Source organism: Neofelis nebulosa, chromosome 13 (genome assembly GCF_028018385.1).
Source record: "Neofelis nebulosa isolate mNeoNeb1 chromosome 13, mNeoNeb1.pri, whole genome shotgun sequence".
NCBI classification, from domain to species: Eukaryota; Metazoa; Chordata; class Mammalia; order Carnivora; family Felidae; genus Neofelis; species Neofelis nebulosa.
The window spans coordinates 72,348,037-72,372,327 of record NC_080794.1 but is presented as its reverse complement, the minus strand read 5'-3'; the positions used below and the strand labels follow the sequence as shown (position 1 = coordinate 72,372,327).

Here is a 24,291-nt window from a genome sequence, read left to right as displayed (position 1 = left end):
TCGCGAGGCTTTCAACGTTCGCGAGATTTCACCCGCTTCTGTCTTTTCCTCCTTCCAGTCTCCAGCTTTTTTTCCCCTCCCCCTCATCGCCGAGCAAGTTCTGTTTCAGATCTAGTCGCCCTGTTGTTGCCGCGGAGATTTTTTTTTTTTTCCCCTTTGCTGCCGCCGCTGTCGCCGTCCCGACCCCTTCTTGCCGCCCTGCCCCCAACCCCACACAAGGTAACGAACCGGGTGAGGCAGACCGCGGGGCCTCGCTAGGCCTCGGCCTCTCTCGAGTTGAAGCGGAGGCCTGAGGCCGAGGAGTGGGCCGCCCTGGAGAGGCCTGGGCGCCGGCAGGGACGTTGGGAGCCCGGCCACCTCTCCCAGCTAGGGTTTTGGGCCCTGAGCTGCCCCGGGTGGGGCTCGGGCCTCGGTGTCGTGGCGGCGAACTAGGCTAACCCCGGAAACCCGTCGTCGGGTGGGGTGGGGACGCGGGAGGCCTCTTTAGGACGCCCTCGGCCGTTCTGTGCCGAGCGTGTTTGGGGTGGGGGGGTGGGGGTGTGAGGCTCTGGCCCCGCTGGGGTCCGCTCCGTTTGTGTTTTCGGTTTCCCTGGAGATTGTGTTTGCATGTCGAGGTCTGAAATAATGGACCAGTTGTGGCGGGCCCCGAGGTGTTGGGTGACTGGGAGGAGAGCAGGCAGGCTAGCCGTAGCCCCCTTGGAGCCCTTCCAAGCTTCCAGGCTGTCGTTGGACGGGAATCGTAAACACAGAGAAGGATCCTCGGAAACCCGGCGTGTTTGCTTTGTAAATCGAGAAAGGATTCTTTCATCTTACTTTCCGGAGAAGAATGAGCCAGATTTGGTGAAAGGCACGCTCCTTAGAATGCCTAACTGGGATAGTATTTGTGCGGTTTCTCTGATGGAGACGCTGCATCGACAGTATTTAAGTGACTTGGTTTTTTTTTGGAGGGGGGGGGGGTTGGTTGGTTGGTTTGCTGTGGGGAAGAGGTTCTAAAAACGCTAACTGAAGAGCTCGTGTACAGAGAATTTTTTATGTAGTTAATCCAAAAGCTATTTGTATTTTGTTCTGGAAGTTTTCTCTAGTGCTTCAAAATATTTTTGTCGGCAGTCTTTGACTCTTCCAACCGATTAGTGCTGCCCCCCCCCTTTTTTTTTTGGTGAAGATGTAACAACTCAGCCAAATACAGTGCCTTCCTTGTTAACACAAGTTTAAAAAATAGAAATTCTCCTTTTCCCTTTTATCTTAGCTCTTATTTTCTGTTTCTGTGTGGAATTTATCTGACAAGTTTATACTCTGCAGAATTCATTGCCTTGATGTTTGGGTTTGGCTCACAGCTTTTCTCAGAACTAAGTGTAAAGGTAATGGTGAGGAGCTGCAGCAATGACTTCTATGAAGGAGTTGGGAGCAAAACTGGTAAAGATTAAGTCAGGCAGACAGGGAAGTTATTTTTTATGGTGTTTTTTGTTCAGTTTTCACGGTCTTACCCTTTTTACTTTCTCTAGATGTCAGAGGATCTAGCAAAACAGCTGGCAAGCTACAAAGCTCAACTCCAGCAAGTTGAAGCTGCATTGTCTGGAAATGGAGAAAATGAAGATTTGCTGAAATTAAAGAAAGATTTACAAGTAAGTATCAGAGGACGCTAATAGTTATATTGTTTGAAAAAAAGTATTTGTGTTTTTCAGATGATTTCTTGCATAGAATCCAAAGCACAATTCGGAGTGTTTCTCCCGCTATCCTCCCTTGTGTGTAAACGTGTATATGCACATAGGTGTATATTGCTCACAGAAGTAGGGTTGCCGCTTCCTCAGTTGTATACAGCGAAATGAGTAAAGCATTGTTCTTTGTTGTGTAAATTTTATATGCTCATATAATTTTTTAAAAATCAGAGTTGATTTAACTTTACAGTGGAAAGTACTTTTATTTTTAAAGATCTGGCAAAAGAAATTTAGTTCCAAAGGTAACTAAAAGGACAAAAATAATATGGAATTAAAAATGTTAATTGTACTAGAATGAAAACAAATGTGGAAGAATTTTATAAATGACTAAAAAAATGAGAAAAATGTAACATGATTAGGGCTCTTTTTAATGTCACAAGGTTCTTGAACATGAAATAAGAGGGTATGTGCGTTTCAAAGCTAGCAGGTAAACATCTTATATTGAAAACACATTATAAAAATATTTAAGGAGATACTTGTTTTCTGCATAAATGTTACATAGTGCTTGAATTTAAGGGTAGATTTTACAGTGTAGTTGTTGGCGCTTGTTGAGGTTAAATTGATGTGGGAAGGATATCTTAATTTGTTTTGTCATGGAAGAGTTCTGTAGGTATGAAACTTGCTTTTTAAAATTTGCACTGGGGTTTCAAGACAGACAAAACCATTATAGTAAATATCTGTTGTTTTTTAGAACATTATGTTGATTAATAAAAATACTGTATGTATGTACATGTGTATTCATTTTAAAAAATTTTGAGAACTTAAAATTTTGAACCTGATTATTTTGAAAATTTTAAAAGGTATTTTGGTTAGATGGTCTTTACTGATTCAGTACAAAACTTGAATCATCTTTATCCTATCTAAATTTTTTCCCTCCCTTTATCATCCTCTTGCCCATTAAAATTAATATTTTAGGGATATTAGAACTGCAAATGAATGAAACTTATTTGAAATGGTGTCCAGATACAGGACTTTGAAAGGATTTATCTGGACATAATTAAAATGAGTTGAATATTTTCAGGTTTAAATTGTAGATTTAGGATAAACTTGCCTGAGTTGCAATAGTATGTGGTTTTTAAAAACACAGAAAACAAGACCCATCTTCAGTATGTAGAAGTCAGGCCACTGAATTTCAGAGTGCCAGTCAATAATAAAAAGATGTTTTGGGAGCAGTTTCTCCCATTCCTAGGCCAGCTTTCTGCTTGCTTCAAAGAAGGATCCTGGCATGCATCTTGTTTTACCAACTTAAAAGCAGTCCTTTTTTTCTTTGAAGAAAATAAACCATTGTCAATATTGTGTATATTGCTTCCTGGGCAGTTGGAGGAGGGATATATGTGGAACTGGTGGAGGGGGAGTTGGGAGTGAAGGTTGAAACAACATTATTGTGAGGTCTTTTTAATGTTTCTGGAATGAATTGTCAGGGTCCAGGCAGAATTGCCTTGCTATGACATGATCTATAATGGAAGTATTATAGGGAGAGAGACCATTGTGGTAGGCATTGTGGTAAGCACATAAATGGCTTATGTAGGGTTCAGTTAGTAATGGTTATTTATCCGTAAAATACCATTTAGAACAGCACTGTTTACAGTAGAACTTTCTGTGATGATGGAAACGTTCTATATCTACTGTAGTACTGGAGCCACTAGGGACAATTAAATATTTGAACTGTAGCTAGGATAGCTGAAGAACTGAATTCTTAATTTTATTTTAGTAGCCACATGTGAGTACCATATTGGATAGCACAGATTTAGAAGCTTAAGTTCTAAAACTTCAGATAGCAGTAATATAGTACATTTTTCCTGACCAGATGTGATCACGATTTCTTTTGCTCTTAATTTGTCATGAAAACAAATTTTTCATTTTGGTTTACTAGATACAGGTCTGTTTTGAACTGAAAATTACTCAGAGATGGAAGGCGTCATTGAAGATTAAAGTTCTGAAAAGTGTTTACATATCTGCTTCCACCTAGTAATTGTCTCCACTGACTATAGTTATAGCTCCTGTTTTGTCGTGGGTTTTTTAAAAATAATTTTCCTTTCTTTCTCTTCTCTATTTTCTGGGATATACCTCATACCTTGGATATTTAATTCTGCCTTTTATATTTGCTGAAAAGTTGTTCAGACTGATGACTGAGTTTGTGGCCTTTTTTATTTTGTGTTCCTTTAGTGGAATGTCTTTATCCTGGTTTTGAATTTGTTTCCCCTTTCATTTATGACAAAGTGCTTTCCTACATTTTTCATTGACTTCATTTTGCCAGTAAGGCTTCCACATTTATATGTACTGTCTTTCATATAGAATACAGTTACTCAGCAGGCAGCACATTAATCTACTGAAGTCCTAATTGCCTTTTTTCACTTAAAAAAGTAGGTATAGTAAAATCTAGGCTAGCTTTTACTAGCTCCCGAGGCAGTCTGTGATAATCACAAAAATAGTCAATTTATTAGGCTGTTTTGCTGAATAAACTGGTTCTAAAGGAGGCAGGGGTCAAGTCACTTGTCTCATATATTACAGTGGCTCTCTGCATCCCCGAAACGCCTTCCTTCAGTAAGCAGAGTGCTTGAGTGCACCCTTTGACCTGCTGATATGTAGATCACAACATCTGATGCTTCCTGGAATTGCCGATTACTGTAACTGCTGCCCATCTGTCGATGAAGGAGCAGTTTCAGAACTCAGACTTGGGGGAGGAAAAGTAATTAATGGTATGTACCTTTAAGAACCCCCTCATACATAAAATAGTTTCTCTAATACTTTGGTCCATATGCACATGTAAAGAAAACATTGAAAGGGTCTTCATAGTTTGTTGGGAGGGGTATGTAAAACATGGCAAAATGAAAGGACAACTAGGGATAAGCCCTGGATTTTTTTTAAAGTGTCACTTCAGTGCAGGGCTCTGAAAATTATTGTAACATGCACAGCTTTTCAGGACCCTTTGGTGAAACTGTAATTTCCTTAGGAAAATAAAATGGCAAGATGCTCTGTCTTAAGAGAGGTAGAATCTAAATCAGAGACCTACAAATGCAGAAATCATGTTTGTGTTTTAGTTAAATGGAATTATTTAGTGATAAGGATTGTATTGGCTCTTGAGTCAAGGATTATATTCCTGGCCTTAATAGTAATTGATTAAAAACAAGACTGGACAGTTTATTCTTCTTTGTATAGTACCTGATCTATTTATTTGGAAATTCTTTGCCTTATTTGCAAAGGATTATCTAATTAAAAGGCATTTGAATGGCTATTTGGTACCTAATAAAATGTCATTTAAGATACTATACTGAATTTTTAATTCAAATCTGAGTTAGCCTAGTTTTTCTATTTACAAAACAGGCCTTTCTCCAAGGGCTTACTCCCCCCCCCCTTTTTTTTTGAAGGCTCAAATATTAGTTTTTCAGAAATAGCCAGGAAGATTTAGAATCTTTAGGAAAGAGGTAATATATAACTTCTTGGCTACTGAACCAGAGCTACTATTATAAAACTTCAGTGGGAGACATAAACTCAGTATAGAGTTTAACTTTGCTACTTTTTCTCCCAAAACACTGTGATGTTTTAAGGTATTTTATATGCAACAGTGGGGAACAGGTATGTAAGTTTTTAAAATAAATCATATAAGGTAATACATAACCTAGATCTTCATTGGAGTGAAAAAAGCAGATAGGTAGCAAAATCTGGCCATTTGTACTGTATCTTTTAAGTTTTTTAACTAACCCTACCAAACACCCTTGAATGAAGCCAATAAGTGTAAGCCTGAAATAGAGAAAATATTTGCCACACAGGCAGGTATTGCCTGCCTATGTGTGTTACATTTATTTTTTCCTTTTAAATGAAGCTGTGCTAATGTGCTTTTTAGAATATTTTAAATCTGACCTGGTAATTTGCTTATCTGGATGGGGTAAGTTTTATAATAAGTGACTAGGAAGACTACTGGCTTTTTCTATATGCCTATAATACTTTAGTAGAAATATGTATTACTAATAAGGTTGCTTCAAGTGTTTTGGGTTTGGGGAACATGTTGGCTAGAGAGTTAATACTACTGCCAATAATGCCCTGTAAAACAATCCAGTTGCATGAAATACATGTGAAAAAGATAGAAGATAAAAGTGATCTTGAATCTAGTTCAGTCCCTCATAATTGATTGTTTCTCATATTAGATCTCTTCAGCTAAAATAGGCACTTAGAAATAATGCCATGGTAGGGGCACCTTGCTGGCTTAGTCAGTAGAACAAGCGACTCCTGATAATAGGGTCAGGAGTTCAAACCCCATGTTGGGTGTAGAGCTTACTTAAAAAAAGAAAGAGAAAGAGAGAGGAAGAAAGAAAGGAAGAATGGTATAAGCTCAAGTCTGCCGCTTTCTGTTAGTATTTGAGGTTAATTGAAAGGCAACTGTGGGTTTAAATCCCAGTTCCACCACTGTATAAAATATTGTATCTTAGTTTCTACATGAGGATAATCGTAGTACCTACATCATAGTATCGTTACGAACTGCAAGTAGATTTATGTAGTGTACTTAATAAGTGCTTTATGGTGGAGAGCTAAAGTCATCAAAATAAAAACCTGTTGAAAGGTGATAAGCAAATTATAAAAATAATGCTATGGTTTTTGTTTTTTCTTTTTAGGAAGTTATAGAACTAACCAAAGACCTTCTGTCAACTCAGCCTTCTGAAACTCTTGCAAGTTCAGACAGTTTTGCTTCTTCTCAGCCCACTCATTCATGGAAAGTAGGAGACAAGTGTATGGCAATCTGGAGTGAAGATGGACAGTAAGTGTAGAAAAAAACTCTAACTATAACATGAAATAATAAAATACAATGGTAAGAAGTTTTTATTCAGTTTGAACTACCCTGTTTTAATCTTTCTGTATAGCCAATATGATTTGTAAAGTCAATTTGATTCTTGGGTGGTTACCACTATAATACAGTTTAGTTTTTAGCTTTAGAATAAATTTTGGGGCAGTGGTGGGCTTGGATCCTAAAGGACAGAAAAATCAAAGCAGAGGAAAATGAATGGATAGTTAAAAAATAATCCTAATTTCTTCCTCAGATTGAAAATTGAGTGAATGGTTGGCTATCTTAGACTTACGTGAAGCACATACACTGAAGTTATTCCTATACAAAATATCTTTTCTCAAAGAGATAGACTAAAGCACATTTAATAGACATGTAGACTTTCCTGACAATATTTTGATTAGGAACCCCTTTTATTTTTGATAGTAGATGGCTAACTCCAACTACTGTTTGTATTATCTTTACCAAAGAGCCAACTGATTACAGAAGTTCCGTTTTAGACACATGTAATAGTTGAATCACTGCAGTGTAAGTCTTATAGGTTGAGTACTAAACCTTTACTCACCTGCTTACAGTCATGATATCTTTACAGGTGTTATGAAGCCGAGATTGAGGAGATAGATGAAGAAAATGGCACCGCTGCAATCACCTTTGCTGGCTATGGCAATGCTGAAGTGACTCCACTGTTGAACCTCAAACCTGTAGAAGAAGGAAGGAAGGCAAAGGAGGACAGTGGCAACAAGCCCATGTCAAAGTAAGTGACTTTGACTTTAGCAGTTTAAATGTAATCTTCCCCATTTTGGTATTTGAGGTAGTCTGTGGAATTCACGCAGGCTAGATTAGGGTGAGAATGTTAAAATACTCCTTATCGTTGTTTTGAAGATTAGCTGTATAGGGTCAGCATTGTATGTGTATACCTAGGTAAAGTGAAGACATTTTGGTTCCCACTTAGGCATTCAGTAAACATTTATTAAGAAGATAATATGTGCCTCTCACTGAACCATGTGCTGGAGTTATACCATAGTGAAGACAACCAACTTGGACCTTGTCCTGATTGAGTTTATAGTCTAGAGAAGAAAACACAAAATTAAAGGAGAATTTTAATAGTAAATTATAGAAGTTACTAAGGGGACATAATGGGTACTTTAAGGGAACAGAGAAAAGATACCTAAACTGTACTTTAGTCATCAGGGCAAATTTCTTTGAGAAAATGACATCTAAACTGAGATTTGAAAAGAAAAGGAGTTAGCTAGGTAATGAACTTGAAGGTATGACCTTGGGCAAACTTTTTAACTTCTTTCCTCATTTGTAAAACAGGGTTGATAGTATCTACTTTGTAGGGTTCTAAGGATTAAGTGTTAGCATTAATAAAGCATGTGGTACAGTTCTTGATAATGTAGTAAGAGTTTAGTAAATGTTTACTTAAAGAAAACAAGGTGGGAACATAGAGGTAACGGAAACAAATTCCTATAAGTGAAAATAGGGCTTGAAGATGGGTGGTTTGACAAGAGCTTAGAGGTTGAGGCCAAATCACAAAGAGCTTGACAGCCACTGATGTATTTCAAATAGAGGAGATAATATGATCATAGTTGAGCTTTCAAATAATCCCTGACAGCCGAGGGAAAGCAGCTAGTGCAGTGATCAGGTGTGAGGTAATGGTGTCCTGAACTCAGGGAGCAGCAGTGGGAGGATAGAGAAGTGTATGGCTTGACCTGTATATGAGGTAGAATTAACATTTTAATAAACTTACACACATTTTCCAGTTTTCTCTTTGTGGATTTTTCAACAGTTTTGTTGTTTTAAGTAGGCTCCATGACCAGCATGGAGCAACGGTGAGGCTTGAACTCAGGGCCCTGAAATTTAAGACCTGGGTTGGACACTTAACCAACTGAGCCACCCAGGCGCCCCTCAAGACTTTAAAAAGTTGCTACATAAGTAAATATATTTGAGCTTGGGGAAACTAGATCACCTAAGTATCCCAATAAGAAAATCAGACTGTAGGGGCGCCTGGGTGGCTCATTCAGTTAAACGTACGACTTCAGCTTAGGTCATGATCTTGCGGTTTGTGGGTTCAAGCCCTGCATCGGCCTCTGTGTTGACAGCTCAGAGCCTGGAGCCTGCTTGGGTTGCTGTCTCTCTCTGCCCCTTCCCCACTCGTACTCTTTTCTCTCTCTCCCAAAAATAAACAAACATTAAAAAAAAGTAAAAAATCAGACCGTAGAACAATGTAACATCGCTCTATTTTTAGTCTTTGACATCTGTGTAAAAAAGCCACCCTTAGCTTCATAGTGATGATTACATGATACAAAGACCTCTAGATTGTATTGCCTCTTTTTTAAAGACCTCATCATCCTGTTGGTGAGAAGTCAGTATGTAAACTGAGCAGAAATTATTGAGAGAGCTTTAGGCTCTGATCCTAGATAGAGGAGTGGTTTTGAAAACCCCAGTTTTTGTTTTTAAGAATTTTAAGCTGTGATTTTCCTTTGTTCTGTACTCTTCTAGTCTAGATGAAATAGTTTTATCTGCATTGCATCTCTTTATATAGTTTTGCAAAATGCAGCATAAACTTGCTATCCATTTAGAAAAGGATAAAGGTTTAGACCTCTATTAACATTAAAACTCATTCTAAAACACATCTGGAAAAAGTGATGTAAATTTCAGAAAGTCCGAGTTTAAATATTTGATTTGAATGGGTAATAGATTATAGATATGGTTTGAAAGCTTCCAAGGATGCTGTGTATCTCAAATAACCTTACGTAGTAATACTGGGTGATTGGCACTGTTGATGTTTAGCGCTTCTATTCATGGAATGTGTAGGTTTATTATGGGTTTTTGTTGTTGTTACTGTTGTTCTGGGGTTTTGTTTTTGTTTTTTGCACTGCTAAATATCTCTAAAGAAATCACCTATTAAATCTTAAGAGTTGACATTGAGCTGTTATATCCACACAGAAAAGAAATGATTGCCCAGCAGCGTGAATATAAAAAGAAGAAAGCTTTGAAAAAAGCACAGAGAATAAAAGAACTTGAGCAGGAAAGAGAGGACCAGAAGGTGAAATGGCAACAGTTTAACAATAGAGCCTATTCTAAAAACAAAAAAGGCCAGGTTAGTAAATCCTTTCATCATACTTCGTAAACTTGAAAAGTGTAACTATCATTAAAATAACTTTAAAATGAAAAAGGTGGCGGGGGGTGGGGGGGGGGTGTGCACCTGGGGTGGCTCAGTCAGTTAAGCATCCAACTTCGGCTCAGGTAATGATCTCACAGTTTGTGGGTTCGAGCCCTGCGTCAGGCTGTGTGCTGACAGCCTGGAGCCTGCTTCAGATTCTGTCTCCCTCTCTCTCTCTCTCTCTCTCTCTCTGCCCCTCCCCCACTCATGCTCTGTCTCTCTCTCTCTGTTTAAATAAGTAAACATTAAAAAATAAATGAAAAAATGTGGTACATAGGTTCAAAAGATCATAGCTGGGTCTTGTTATAATCCTCTTCAATCTTCCATTTGGCTTATTGCAAAATATCTCCATTAGCCATGGTCTCTGCAATAGAAACACTATGAGAGAGTTTATATCAGGAATTACAAAAGATCTAGATTGTTTACCCTTCTATAAATTAAAATTTGAAAAACTGTTTGGTACCTAACATACCCTTAGAGGGAGTGTGGTGAATCCTACCTGTTTGTTAACCTGCTTTATATGCTGGGGATCTCTGGTAGATTTTATTTAAAAGAGCACTCCAGTTCTCTTGATGTACTTAAGTGTATCATAGAAATTTTGTTCCCCCAAAACTAATCAAAATGGTTTCTGTTTTATTTCCACTAGGTTAAAAGGAGTATTTTTGCTTCACCTGAGAGTGTAACCGGCAAAGTTGGAGTAGGAACTTGTGGAATTGCTGATAAACCTATGACACAATATCAAGATACCTCTAAATACAATGTCAGGCATTTGATGCCTCAATAATCAGAAAAACTGTTGGATTTCATCTCTGCAGGGCTTTACATTTACCTTTTTATCCTTATATTTTTCTAAAGGTAAATTATTTGTTAGATGAGTAAGGAAGATACCATTGTCGTCCTTGTTTGACTTCAATAGAATGAAACTTGAAGAAATTGCATTTGATAACTGCTATTCATTTAACTTTTGTTACTACTACCACAGTTTCCTCAAAGTTTGTTGAATAAAGCAACTTTTCTAGATAGATGCTGCATAAATACAGCACTTAGATGAATTGTTGATCTTCCTAATATCAGGCCCTTACTTAATGGATGGTGTATACATTTTGTGAAGTCCTAACTTGGAATACTCAGATCTTTGAACTTGCCACATATTGTAGCAATTCACTGGAACATCAAGGCAAAATACCAACCTGTTAAAGAGCTCTTTTATTTTCAATGTAAACCTAGCTATTGCCTAATTAAGCCTAGAAATGTTAATTTGTAAATGGCAAACTTTGTTTTGAGGTTTTTCCTTCAATAATTTGTTTGCTAAGCCTATTAGGCTATCTCTAAAATTGATTCAGCTTTTACATTCTTTCCACTGAGTTTTAATTTTATGTGATAAGAAACCATGTTTAGGACCTGCTACCTTTTCTAAGGTGGTGTTTTTTTTTTTTTAATGTTTGCTCTTTTCCTGTGTTGATTTTTCCTTTATGGTAGTGGTACCATTTTTTGGATGTGTAATGTTTATATAAGAAAACAAAAAGCTGATGTATAGCCCTGTATACAGTGTAGATACTATTTTTGTAAAAAAACAAAAAACAAAAAAACCAAGGCTAAATTAATGAACAAGAATACTGAATGTTTCATCATTAAAAATTTACTGTATTTCTTGTGCATTAATCTGACCATAATTTCCCTGTATATTATGTTCATGTAGCTGAGTTTGTAATTTTTGTTAACTAGATCAAGTTGTCAGCATTTGTTGGTTTAAGTGAACATCACAGTTATCCTGAGTTGAGTTTAAGCCAAATATATGCATAGTAAAATGTCTTCCTATTACTGGAAGATGGTGATTTTTAGGATATGTGTTAATTTCAGTTTTTTGTATGTTTAACTTTTATTAAATAAAGTGTTTTTAAAATCTCCAGGATGTGTTAACAGAAGGGTGGTGAAGTCCTAGCTGGCAGCATTGATCTAGTGATTAAGCTTCAGTGTACATGCATTCATCATTTCCACAGAAAAGAGAATATTGAGTGTGTGATAAAGGTTTCAATAAATCCTTATGTACTTCTTCCATTAGATATAAGAAATTGGATCCTAAAGGACAAACTATTTTTATTTTAAGGGTTTGTGCTGTGTATAGAGGTGTTTGTAAATTTTTGGTAAGGGGGAAAATAAAAATTTAATGAATTTTAATTATTTTGGCAAATTGAAACTTAAGAGGACAGTGGTGAGAAGTAGAATTCTTTATATTGCCCCTTCTCCTCCCTCCCAACCCAGGAGGATCACTGTTTTCCTTTCTATAATTTATGGCCACAGGGTAGAACTTGTAGGACAGAATGAAAGGTGAAGTCTTTCTTAAATACATGGCACAAATTACAACAGAAAGGGGCTACTTAGCCTGAAGAATTCCTAAAAATACACTGTTCTTGTAACCGGTGTAACAAGTATCTTAAGAACTAATAATGGTATCTTTGAAGGATTGCAAGGAAACTCTAAAAAGCACTTGGAAGAAAATTTGGTATAATTGTGCCACCACACAAAATGGATTTTGGTGAGATTACCTTGGCATGTTTGTTGGAATAGTAATTTCACCTGGTGTTTGTGTAGGCAAGACTCTTGTGTTGAGACTTGTATCTCCTTTGACCCAAAGAGTCACATTTAATTTCTGCACATTTAATTCTGGAGGGGCTTTGCAGGAGAGAAAAGGAATAAAGGTGACCATACTATATAAAACATTAAGAAAAAAAGTGTATAGCACAGGAGTCTTTGTGTCAAAGACCTAGATACGGCCCTTTGAAAGTCCTGGTGTCAAGATGATAACAGTGTTTCTGGACTAAACTAAAAGGATCCCTAGGGACATGGAGTACCTGTCTCCTAGTGTGAGGTTTTAATGAGAAGCATGATACCAGTGGTATTTTACAAATGAAGGTGGCTAAGTTCAATACTCTTAAAATCAAATATGACACTGTCTTATGGAGCTCTGTTATAAAATGTAATTTCCCCTCTGTCAAGAAAGGAGTCTTGAAGCTCTGATGAAACTGAATAAACCATTTGTCATGTACAGCCCCCAAGTAGCTGTCATGGATCTTCTCAAAACTTGACATTTGACTTTGTTATTGACTATTTCAAGGAAAGAACAGTCCCAACCCCCTCCCCCCAGAAAAACGGAAATAATTACATTTAAAATTTTAATGTCACAGATAACAAATGCTTTTTTAATTAACATGTAGAAAGGCCATAGAGGACTCAGGAGCCAGACTGCTGATTGAATCCTGGCCCATTTGTAACCTGTGTGCATAACTCTTCTTTGCCTTAGTTTTCTGAGCTGTAGAATATGAGAGTGTGTTTCATTAGGTTGTAAGGATGAGTGAGTTATTATGTGTAAAGTGCTTAGAATACCTGACATATGGTAAACACTGTAGAAGTGTTTGCTATTACTGTGCAAGCAGTAATGGTGAAGATCTTTTTTTCCTAACCTTAACAATGACAATTCAGGGGCACCTGGTTGGCTCGGTTAAGCATCCGAGTCTTGATTTCAGCTTAGGTCATGATCTCATGGTTCAAGCTCTGCAGTCAGGCTCCACGCTCACAGCTTAAGTCTGCTTGGGATTATCTCTCCCTCTCTGCCCCTCCCTACCCTCTAAATAATAAATATTAAAAAAAAAATTCACATTATAATGGATTATAATGCCCATTACTTATAATTTGAAGCCTTGAGTTACAAATGTATTACTGAAGTGCTATCAAATTACCAAAGTTCTGTATTAAGTACATGCTATAGAAGTTTTTGTGTTAGAATATTTTAGCGCATATCTGTAATGGGAAGAGGTTACAAGTTTATAATAGTTACCTCTAATGCTTGCTTAAAATTAGAGAAATTCCTGGATCTGGGTCCTATTCCAGAGCTATTTAGGCCAAAGTATATCTGTTTCGAGACAAACACGACAGGTGATTGGTGTGCATCCCTGGCCTATAACCATGTTGTACGTTAAATGTAAAGTTTGATTTTTGAAATGAAGGAAAAGTTACATTAGTAACTGGCAATTTTCTGAAGAGTATGAAGATTAGACATCAAACCAAAATGAAGTGCGTTCATTTATTATAACTCCTTATTTTAAATGCTCTGTCACAATGAAGGGTGTGCATGTGTGTATGTGCACAGGGTGTGTTTCCATTACAATGCAGTTGTTTTTTTTTTTTTCCCAACATTTTTAATTTATTTTTTTTGGGACAGAGAGAGACAGAGCATGAACGGGGGAGGGGCAGAGAGAGAGGGAGACACAGAATTGGAAACAGGCTCCAGGCTCCGAGCCGTCAGCCCAGAGCCTGACGCGGGGCTCGAACTCACGGACCGCGAGATCGTGACCTGGCTGAAGTCGGACGCTTAACCGACTGCGCCACCCAGGCGCCCCTACAATGCAGTTTTAATGCTGAGTGAATCTGCCTTTTAAAATAGCAAGGGGGATGGTGCCTGGCTGGCTCAGTCTATTAAGTGTCCAGACTTGGTTTTGGCTCAGGTCATGATCTCATGGTTCCTGGGTTTGGGTCCCTTGTAAGGTATCTGCACTGACAGAACAGAGCCGGCTTGAGATCTGTCCCCCCTCCCCCACCTCCACCCCCCACACTCATGCGTGCTCACTCTCACCCTCTCAAAATAAATGAACTTTAAAAAAAATAAGGGAAAACCGTCAGGTTAACCAACAAAAATCATAGTTTTATAAATCATGTGTCTGTAGATTGTAATTACAAAAGGTGAAAAACCTCACTTCTGCAAGTTTAACCAAAAAATATTTTTAAAGCTCTGGTTTGGCTTTTTGCCTCAACTTGGATATTAACTGAAAGATGAAGGGGGAAAAAATCTTAAAACTAGTTTTTATATTTGTTAAAATCTTTAAAGAGTTCAATAAATATCTGCTGAATCGTAATACTTGTATTTTACTATGAAGCAACCAGTTACTATAAATGGTAATTTACCTGTTCAACAGTAAATGTAAACATGCTTTATATCTAGGATTTTTGAGTTGCAAGTTAAACTGAGTTTTTACTATAGTGGAGAGGAAGAGCATAGCAGACAATGTAACAGGTAATACCACAGTTTAAACACAAACCCAAGTAATTGAATCCCCTAATACTGTGTGTGTACAGTCATATTCTTAAAAAAATACCTTAAGAGACACAGAGACCAATATTGACATTCTAAGAATTTGTTTTGGACTAGCCAAAAGAAAGTAGTAAAAGAAAACAAGATGAAGGTGGTAAGAGTTCTGTGAGGTTCTTCAATTGCCTTTTCTGCCTTTCAGCTTATGTATATATAAAAGTGGTTCTTTTGTGGACTTGAGGGGGTAAAGAAGATCTGAAAATAATACTGGGCCTTTGGTAGTTGACAGCTGAACTAGCTAAAAATACCGAACTTTGGATAAAGTAATCTTCTAGTTCCTAGGAAATAAAAATTGACAATTTACTTACACCAAGCATTTCACCAATTCATTTTTACAAAACCAGTACAGACTCAAGCTACTGCAATTACTACAATTGTAATTTGTTTTCCCAGTTATTTAAGATCACAGCTAAAGAAACCGTAGTTAACACGCATTAGGAGAAAAGGTTGCTTTTTGTTTGAAGAGCTACTGTGTCAACCTTAGGCCCAAAGTCGTATTATTTTGCTGGCTCATGATTTCCTTTTCTTGGTGAAACTGGATGTGCTTTTATTTTTTCCCCTTTCAAGCCCTGAACTGACTTTAGCAAGATGCGATGCATTTCTAACCAAAGAAAGAATTCAGGCTTGGAGGAAACACTTGATTCTATATCCTGGGAAAACGAGAGTTGAAGCCTGAGACCTGCAGCTAGGCTAGTCTTTAATAGATGGTAATTGCCCAATTGTTCATTCATTGCTCAGAAGTATGCAGGAAGGAGTAAATATCCCTTTGGTTCTTTTGCCAAGTTTTTCCTTCCAAAAAAGCACTGTCAGGTTTAGTTGACATAGCTTTCAGAGTGTGATAGTGCTAATTTAGAAGCAACTGACCTCTTAAATCTGTATTTTTGAAATATATTTTAGAGATATTTTATGGCTTTTACATTCTACAATGCTGTCTGATGCCCTGATGTGAAAATCTAAGATAAATATGGCAGTTATTGCCCTACCAGTAAAGACTTGAAGCATTCCCTCCATAACAAAGAGTTAAGAGCTTGAGGAAATGGAAAAAATTTCAAAATTATAGGAAGTTAGTTGGCAATACTTTAAAAAAGCTTCATCTAAGCCATTTCCCCTAACAATTTATGACTGTATAGAAAGGTAAAACAGAACCAAGAAGTGAGGTTGTCAGCCAGTACATGTATCTTGAGCTACACTTATTATTTAAAAGACTCAGATGTATTCCACAAGAAAACCAGTTTCCTATTAGATCTAGTACATGAGCCAAGATTTTTTTCTTGGCAAGGCCAACACTAAATATTAACTAGGGCATTATGCATGGTTACTATTAGTGTTTAACATACTCAAGCTCAGGTTAGTCTTTTTTTTTAGAAAGACCAGGTAATCACTAAAACCGCTGATACATCAATCTTATAAAGTCTTTATTTAAAAAATTCTATAGGACATCAAAATTGACTTCTTACAAAGTATAGCCTGTCATGGAATTTTGTGAAAATGAACCATTTTATTTAATAGAAATAGTCTTTTTCTGTAAGACCCAGAGTCAGAATAACTAAAATTCAAGATTAAAGATGAAAAAATTAGAAGGTTGCATTCATCAGAGAAAGCTGAGAAGTACATACCTCTTAACTTTCCTTTTGGTGCTACAAATTCCTAGACTGAGTCTTACAATCTTTCAAGATAGAGGTAGTATTTACAACTTTTCAGGAGGAAACAGGCTCCATGAAGAAATTAAGTAACTTGCCCAGAGTCCTTAGCAAATATTAGAACTGAGATTTAAATGTGACCCAAAAAACTCTATTCTTCCCACATTATGCTGTTGTTGGTAGGAATTATGGAATTTTTGAGGTGGAAGGATAATGAAAGAAGAAAGGGAAAAGGCAGCTAGTTGCTTCAAGTGGAAGAAAATAAACTTCCCAAAGAAACTTACCTAAGAGGTTAAACAATTTTCTCATGAGAAATGACCCAGGAAGTAGTGTGGCCTTGGGTTAGCAGATTTGCCTCAATAATCCTGCCTTTTGAAATCCCTTCATAATGCTAAAAGCTATCACTGTCATGGGGACTGGAAAAGGCATTTCTACCAGAATTCTCATACCTATTCTAATCAGAAACTACAGTTTGACTTCATCAGAATCTTCTTTGGTAACAAATATGCACTGAAACAGGACTTTACCTATATCTATTAATATATTACTTAGGCATTTTACACAAAGGGTACTTTAACTCAGGTTAGTGGGTGGGGACTAAATAACTTCCAGACTTATTTTCAATTTAAATGACAGTACAAAGCGATTCCTCTAAAAAGTTATTAAGAGCAGATAATAACAAATGGCTTTGTGTCCTACCTGAAGCAGTTAAGATTATCGGGTACATTAAACCATCTGCAGTTAGGTTACATGGAGCTATCACATCAGTCAAGAAGGCACCTGTTTAAATTACAGAACAGGAAATGGCAATGATTCAAATTGCCATTAATTCTGGACTACTGAAGTAGTATCAGCTTAGGAGATAGTTGCTTTTCAAGGTGTGGATGCTCATTCATATTTTTTCCTTCATAGAGAAGGGTGTACAAAAAGCACTCGGGTGTTCTTCATTCACAATTTTTATTTCTTGCAATTAACTTTTATATCTTCAAAGTCGATTTGTCTTTTAAAAAATTAATACTTTTCACTCATCATACAATCCATTCCCTTCCCACAAGGAAAACAAACCCGGGGAAGGAGTAATTTAGGGGGCAGTTGAAATAGGTATTATAGATTCGTGACAAAGGCTTCCCAGCCCACCAACTTGTACATATACAACAAAATGGCAGCACCTCAAGTTCTCCTGAATGAAGACCGAAATTCCAGCCCTAGGCAAGTGATGTAAGTGAATGCCATGGGAGTAACAAAATGGAAGCTGAATCACTGGCTTCCATTTTCTTTCCATGGTAGTTAGCAGAGTCTTTAAACTGTCTCCCTTGGGAAAGTCAAAAGAAAGCAAATATATAGAGCAACATTTTGACCCAGCCAGGAGTAATTATAAGTAAAACCAGAAGTAATTTACCTGGGCTAGAGAAATGAATTTGCCATGTTTTTCATTAAGTCCCCAGCACCTGAAGTTATTAGCAAGTTCTAATAATGGGCTTCTAAAGGCATGCAGTTTTTCACACATCTACTTCAAAGAATTTCTTCCACTCAAACATAGCACAATCAAGGATAAAATATTTTGGGAGGCACAGGAAAAGCACAAAAAACAAGTAAGTATATGCTGAGGCCTTGTGTATGGCCAAGATGGTACACTTCATACAGAGAAGCAGTGAAAGCTGTTAAAGTGCTACTTACAAAGGATAGTCTAACATTACACACACAACTCAACTGCACTGCTAAATATGGTTGTCTTTATTTTCTTTTTCCTTGCCCAGCCCTATCTAAACAAAATAAAACTACAGGACTGAAATTAACAACCCATTAAAATCAGCAATAAGTTATGAAAATCATAAAGCTTTTTTTTTTTTTTAAGTAATTAAGGGTAGTTAAATTATTTAAAGTATACAAAGTCCAAAGAGCCAGGGATAAGGTGTCCAAGAAGGCTTCCTGGGGTAAAGGAGAGGGCCAGGGGGAACCTTGGATTTTGAAAGACAAAGGGAACACATGACATCAAAGTGCAGGTTAGAAAAGAAATTTCACTTAAAAGAAAACATTTCTGAAAATATTGAGAAGAGCAACAATAGCACCTGCACAGTGGGACTGTGAGGAAGGAGAGAGACTGCCTGTAAGAAAATGGAAGCAAACCTTTACAATAAAATGAGACAAGTGCCAAACTTAACTATGTTAAGTATTATAATGTGTCTACTATAGATATCAGATGGTTAAAAGCTGGTAAAGGTAATGATTCTAAAAGAAAACAAAAACAGCATTGACCTTTTTCTACCTAGCCCAGACCTCATTCGTTTTGTGCACTATAAAGAGTGAGGTGTGAGGTGTTTTATCATTATCAAATGCTGCATCAAAATAGATGATTTTTTTCCCATGTGTTTTTCCACTATAAAAGACATCTATGTTTTTTATGGACAAGCTTTAAAAAGATGTCATTTTGGTTTTCAACACATACAAACAGTTATCAAAATCTGAAATAAAAATGCTGCCGTGACTCAGACCTTGACCTGCTAATCTGCGTTGCACAACTCTTCTGGCCTACGCAGACACAGAGGCATGGAGAGCTTTTTCCTTCTGGCCCCTCAATCCGAATTATAGGCCCTGTGTGGTAGAGGCTGTCATACAGACTGCCCCCACGCTGCCCAAGGGCCTAAGGGCGCTGACTGTTGAGCTGGCGGTTGGGTGCCCTACTGCTAACAATGCAGGATAAGGTTAGCTTGCTTAGCATGGAATCCAACAGAAAGCTGAGCTGCATGATGATCCCTTTCAAAAGGCTTCATGGGAGTCTCTCCTTTTGCAGAGCATGAAATGAGCTTGCTTTTTTTTTTTTTTTTGTTTTTTTGTTTGTTTTTTCAAGAATTGATCATCCACAGGCTTCATGATAAGCTGTCCCAGGCTGAGTTTTAATAGCTCTTTAGCTATCCAAGATTAATGCCTGATTATCTTGTCTTCTCATTACTATAGGTTTGATTTTGTTTTTTAGGACCATTAAAACTCGGGAAGGGTTCATAACCCCATCCTTAAATGTGTCTACTCATTGTAGTATGAGCAAACTAGAGAAGATAGAGGACAGAATCTCCAATGTCCTCTTTCAAATAAACTAAATCAAGAAAATTTCACAGAAGTTTTCTGCTGCCATTAGAAGCTGTGATTTTCAAATACGAATGAGTATTTGTTCTGCTGGGGAGGCTCTGCCCCACTTTTTGCTAAGTATTTGCTTAAATAGAGGTCTTTTGACCCTTTTGTTCAAGTATAGTTTTGTTTAGTTTTAAAGAGGAGACTGCATCATGAACCCAATTTAAGAGATTGTTTGGATTGAATTGGCCCAGTGAATATTTTGCCCTGCACTGTTATGTCATGCTGGGTTCTAGGAAGTGAATGAAAGTTTGACACTGGCACTGGAGTAACCCTCGTCACTCCCAATACTCTGCAGGCTGCTGTGGTCATCAATGTCACTGATGCTGGTGGTACTGATATTGTCCACTTCTCCATGGGAGAACTCTGTGCTTTCAACATCCACTTCAATCTCCTCTGCCAAAGAGAAAAAAGGAAGAGCATCAGTAATCCAGTATACATGCACTTTCAAAAATTAATGAGGAAAGGGCATAAGAAAAGTGATTACTTTGGGTAGTATGAAATAATTTTTCTTAAATAATTGTTATACAAGCTTATTATCGGTGAACCCTGGAGGACAGAAGTAATGAAAGGTGAAGAGACACGGATATATTTTTGCAAAGGGGAATGTCTGGTATCCAGCGGTGGTCTCAATTTAGGCAGCAAGTTTTCTAAAGCCTTTGACGCCAGTCCGTCTGGACCTCCCACCAAAAGCACTTGGCCTATTTGGGAATTAGTGCTTAATATTAAAAGATCCCAACCCCAACTGGTTTAACAACATCTGTTTTGCATTAAACTAGAAACTAATTCTCAGTGCTGTTTATTAATCAGAGTTGCCTTAAAGAGGAAAAAAAGCATAAACTTAGTATAGGTGAACGAGAAAATTTATCCATTAATTCTTGCCTTTGGTAATATCATTCTACAGACAGATCTACAGACTTCTAGGATTCATCATAAAGACCTCTGTGTATTCAATAGCCAAACTAAGCCAGTCATTACAAAGTGAACTCTGAGGGATTTGCCTTCAATTCAATTTAATTTTCTTGCATCAAACATGGCTTGAAATGAGGGTATGAGCCTGAAAGGTCTCTGGATTATAGGGAGATCTACAGTAAAGATTATAGTAAAGATATTTCAATGGTGATATTTAAGTTTACTTCAAATATCAAACATGATTTAAAAAAAAATCCCTAAATACATATATGACCAGCTATCAACAGGTAGTTTGTTAAGCATTACATATACAATCACCAATAATACATAAAATGCAACATACATTTAAAAAAAAAAAAAGCACTAGGGGCGCCTGGGTGGCGCAGTCGGTTAAGCGTCCGACTTCAGCCAGGTCACGATCTCGCGGTCCGTGAGTTCGAGCCCCGCGTCAGGCTCTGGGCTGATGGCTCGGAGCCTGGAGCCTGTTTCCGATTCTGTGTCTCCCTCTCTCTCTGCCCCTCCCCCGTTCATGCTCTGTCTCTCTCTGTCTCAAAAATAAATAAAAAACGTTGAAAAAAAAAAATTTAAAAAAAAAAAAAAAAAAAAAAAAGCACTTGAAAAATTGTTCTCTCCCATAACAGCTAGAATGAACTCAGGATTATTCAATTCTTTTAAACTCAAAGCGTAATGTTTTAGATTTGGAACTGATTCTAAGGGTTCACACTGATCACAATTGCTTTAGGAAAAGTGGATTCTTGCTGAGCCCAAGAAGACAGAGTAAGTTATTTCAAAGAGTATAATTTTCAAAAGGACTTGTTGCTTCAAAAAGTTTTAGAAATCTGTTTCTAAAATGCAGGCATCTATCCAAATAAGCTGTCCAAACAATCCTATGAATTCATAACTATTTGTTTTACATCCACAATGCTTCACAGGCTATTTAGTGTTTCCCGGTATCACAGAATACTCATCCAACCTACAACTGGAAAATAAAATCAAAACACCCTATCCAACAGAGCATGCTGCACTCAATCATAACAAAGTAAAATGAGAGACTGCTCTAGTCAAATGGACTAGAGATATTACTAAAAGTCCCCTGTAATACTGGGAAACAGGGCTTCCAGATAAGAATAGGGAAGAGAGGTACTACACTAGCACTACTAAAAAAAATGAACACTATAATGAAGATATACCATTAGTCAAATTTGGAGGTGGGATGGGTACAAAGAGGAGTTAACATCAGGAAGGGCAGCTAAAGCTGAACACCTGACAAAGTCACACAGCTAGTAACCAGTAGAAAAAAAGACTAGCATCAAGGTCTGCCTCCTAATTCAGGGTTATTTCTGCCACACCTCAGTGTCATTCATAAATGTGGCATGTCCTTGAGGTTCTTGCTGTTGTCTCTGGTAAACTTTTGTTCTCTGAAACTAAGTGCCATGTAAAAATAAACTTACACAGCAAAACAACAACAAAAACAATAAACCCAGGACTCCCAGGGTTGTGTTAAAAGGGATCAAAAATCAATTTGAAATGCTTCTATGGGATGTGGGAAATTTGATTATTAAAAAGAATAAAGGTTCGCCTGGGTGGCTCAGCTGGTTGAGCGTCTGACTCTTGATTTTGGCTCAGGTTATGATCCTGGGGTTGTGGAATTGAGCCCCGTGTTGGACTCTGCACTGAGTGTGGAGTCTGCTTAAGAGTCTCTCACTCTCTCTGCCCCTCTCCCCCTGCTCGTGCTCTTTCTAAAATAAAAAAATTAAAAAAGGACAAAAAGAATGACTTCATGGATTAGAACACATTCAATACATGAAAACCTATGAGGAATTCATAAGATAATAAAAAAACAAAAGGCAAAACAAAAAACCCTGTTACCTCTGGAGGTTGCTAAGACACTGATGATTCATTATTCAGAAAATTGACTAAAAAACCAAAAACACCTAAGTTTAAAAAAAGAATCTATCCCATTTTCCCTATATGGACTTTATTTCAGGGTAGCCAAAAAAGTTGATGAAGAAACGTTCTTTTGTTTTTTCAATGTTTTTATTTATTTTGAGAGCGAGAAAGAGGGTGAGGAGGGGCAGACAGAGAGGGAAACAGTATTTGAAGGAGGCTCTGTGCTGACAGCAGAGAGCCCAACATGGGGCTCAAACTCATGAACCTCAAGATCATGACCTGAGCCGAAGTCAGACACTTAACAAACCGAGCCACTCAGGCACCCCCCAAAATTTCTTCTTTATAAAAAATTTAATAAATGCAAGAAGAATGGTAGAATTAGGAAGTACTATTTGTAATATCTAAAAAAATAACAAATTGGGGCAATCACTAATGATTACTAAAACTATTAAGTGAAAGGTTGAGCATTTGCATAAATGTATCAGTATCACCTATGAAGTATTCTTGCCTCAAAAAAGAACCTGAATTTAATCAAGTCACTAGATCCACCAACCAGTTTACAGGAAATAAGGACAGAAGAACATGTTAAATGACATCATGAGGATTCCATCAGCCAAATCTAAAATGTGGGAATTCTATAAGAAAAATGACTCAGTTTCTACAACAAAGAAATGGGGAAGGGAAAACTATGATAGATTAAAAGTATCTTAAAAGGCAAAAACAAATGCAATATGGATTTTGGGCTCTAATGAAAGGTAAAATGCTATCTTTGAGAAAATCTATCAGAAACTGGATTATCAGACATTAAATAAGATTATCTGATTTCATTGATTTTGTGGGCTATAATAGCATTATGATTTTTTTAAGTGCCATTTATTAAAGATACATACTGAACTATTTAGGGACAAAATTATTAATGTTATCTGGGATTTGATTTAAAATATTCCAGAAAAAATGGTGAGGATGAGGGGATAGGTAACAGATGAAACAAGAATGGCAGAATATTGATAGCTGTTCAAATTGGATGATGGGTACATGACAATATTCGATTTTACTTTTGTGTATGTTTGAAAATTTCCATAATAAAAAGTCAAAAGGTATTTTACAAACATTTCCTTTTTTGTTTTAGAATCCTCATGAGCTGTTTTCCCAAATGTAAAGCTTAAAATCATGAGGGTGAAGTTCACCTCTGGGATCTTTTAATGTGCTATAGGCCTGATGAGGTGGGAGTTATAAAGAGATCAGTAAAATTCAAACAAATTTTTGATTAATTCTTGTTCTTTCATTCTGCCAAAGACAAATATTATGGGACAGATGGGAAGAGAGAAATGAAGGGTGTGGTGCTTTAAAATACAGACATAAAAATTTATATCACCAGTAACAAAACATATCAACATCACATATCTTCCTGATAGAATGAATTGAGAAGGGCACATCACTTCTTTGATATTTCTTCCCCCCAAATGTATAACCTCAATTTAATAATGGGAGAACATAAGACACTAGAGAGACCCTGTCTAAAATAACTGACCAATACTCTTCAGAAGTGTCATGGTTGGGGGGCGCCTGAATGGTTCAGTCAGTTAAGTGGCTGAATTTGGCTCAGGTCATGATCTTGTGGTTCATGGTTCAAGCCCTGAGTCAGGCTCTGTGTTGACGGCTTAGAGCCTGGAGCCTGCTTCAGATTCTGTGTCTCTTTCTCTCTGTTCCTCCCCCACTCATGCTCTCTCAAAAAAATGAATAAACTTAAAAAAAAATTTAAAAAAAAAGAAGTGTCATGATTACAAAAGACTGAGGAACTATCTGATGCAATGTTGGATCCTGCACAGGATCCTAGATCAGACAAAGGACATTAGTGGGAAAACTGATGAAATTTGAATAAGGTCTACAGATTAATTAAAAGTATTACATGAATATTAATT

General features: G+C 37.2%; 3 protein-coding genes across 8 annotated transcripts in view; 1 reads left to right on the top strand and 2 right to left on the bottom strand.

Moving 5' to 3' along the window:
• LOC131493356 (protein FAM136A-like) overlaps positions 1 to 1,507 on the bottom strand; it is a 41,975-nt gene extending 40,468 nt beyond the window's left edge. The window contains exon 1 of one of the 2 annotated variants that reach the window (XR_009252587.1): positions 33 to 148. The gene's annotated coding sequence lies outside the window, so the exon portion shown is untranslated. Of the gene's footprint in view, positions 1 to 32; positions 149 to 228 lie in introns of those variants that run through there. The other variant, XM_058697739.1, reaches the window with a different exon arrangement.
• Positions 52 to 11,565, top strand: SMNDC1 (survival motor neuron domain containing 1). 2 transcript variants are annotated; one of them, XM_058697735.1, is made up of 6 exons: positions 52 to 219; positions 1,503 to 1,622; positions 6,326 to 6,468; positions 7,085 to 7,246; positions 9,442 to 9,595; positions 10,305 to 11,565. In XM_058697735.1, exons 2-6 carry the CDS (start codon positions 1,503 to 1,505, stop codon positions 10,440 to 10,442), a joined length of 717 nt encoding a protein of 238 aa, XP_058553718.1. In that variant the 5' UTR covers positions 52 to 219; the 3' UTR covers positions 10,443 to 11,565. The 2 variants fall into 2 exon arrangements, with proteins under 2 accessions (XP_058553718.1, XP_058553719.1); XM_058697736.1 differs by lacking the exons at positions 52 to 219; positions 1,503 to 1,622 and adding an exon at positions 4,282 to 4,414.
• A 5,816-nt stretch (positions 11,566 to 17,381) lies between these two features.
• Positions 17,382 to 24,291, bottom strand: part of MXI1 (MAX interactor 1, dimerization protein) — an 81,863-nt gene continuing 74,953 nt past the window's right edge. For all 4 annotated transcript variants that reach the window (XM_058697731.1, XM_058697733.1, XM_058697732.1 and 1 more), the window contains one exon: positions 17,382 to 19,963. In XM_058697731.1, the coding sequence (XP_058553714.1) occupies positions 19,800 to 19,963 (164 nt within the window). In that variant the 3' untranslated portion in view covers positions 17,382 to 19,799. The remainder of the gene's footprint in view (positions 19,964 to 24,291) is intronic.

Bases quoted from the DNA above. Each gene is read 5' to 3' on its own strand.
- SMNDC1 (XM_058697735.1), top strand. From the start codon at position 1,503: ATGTCAGAGGATCTAGCAAAACAGCTGGCAAGCTACAAAGCTCAACTC. The intron at 1,623-6,325 runs GTAAGTATCAGA...TTTTCTTTTTAG, and splicing joins AATTAAAGAAAGATTTACAA to GAAGTTATAGAACTAACCAA. The intron at 7,247-9,441 runs GTAAGTGACTTT...ATATCCACACAG, and splicing joins GGCAACAAGCCCATGTCAAA to AAAAGAAATGATTGCCCAGC.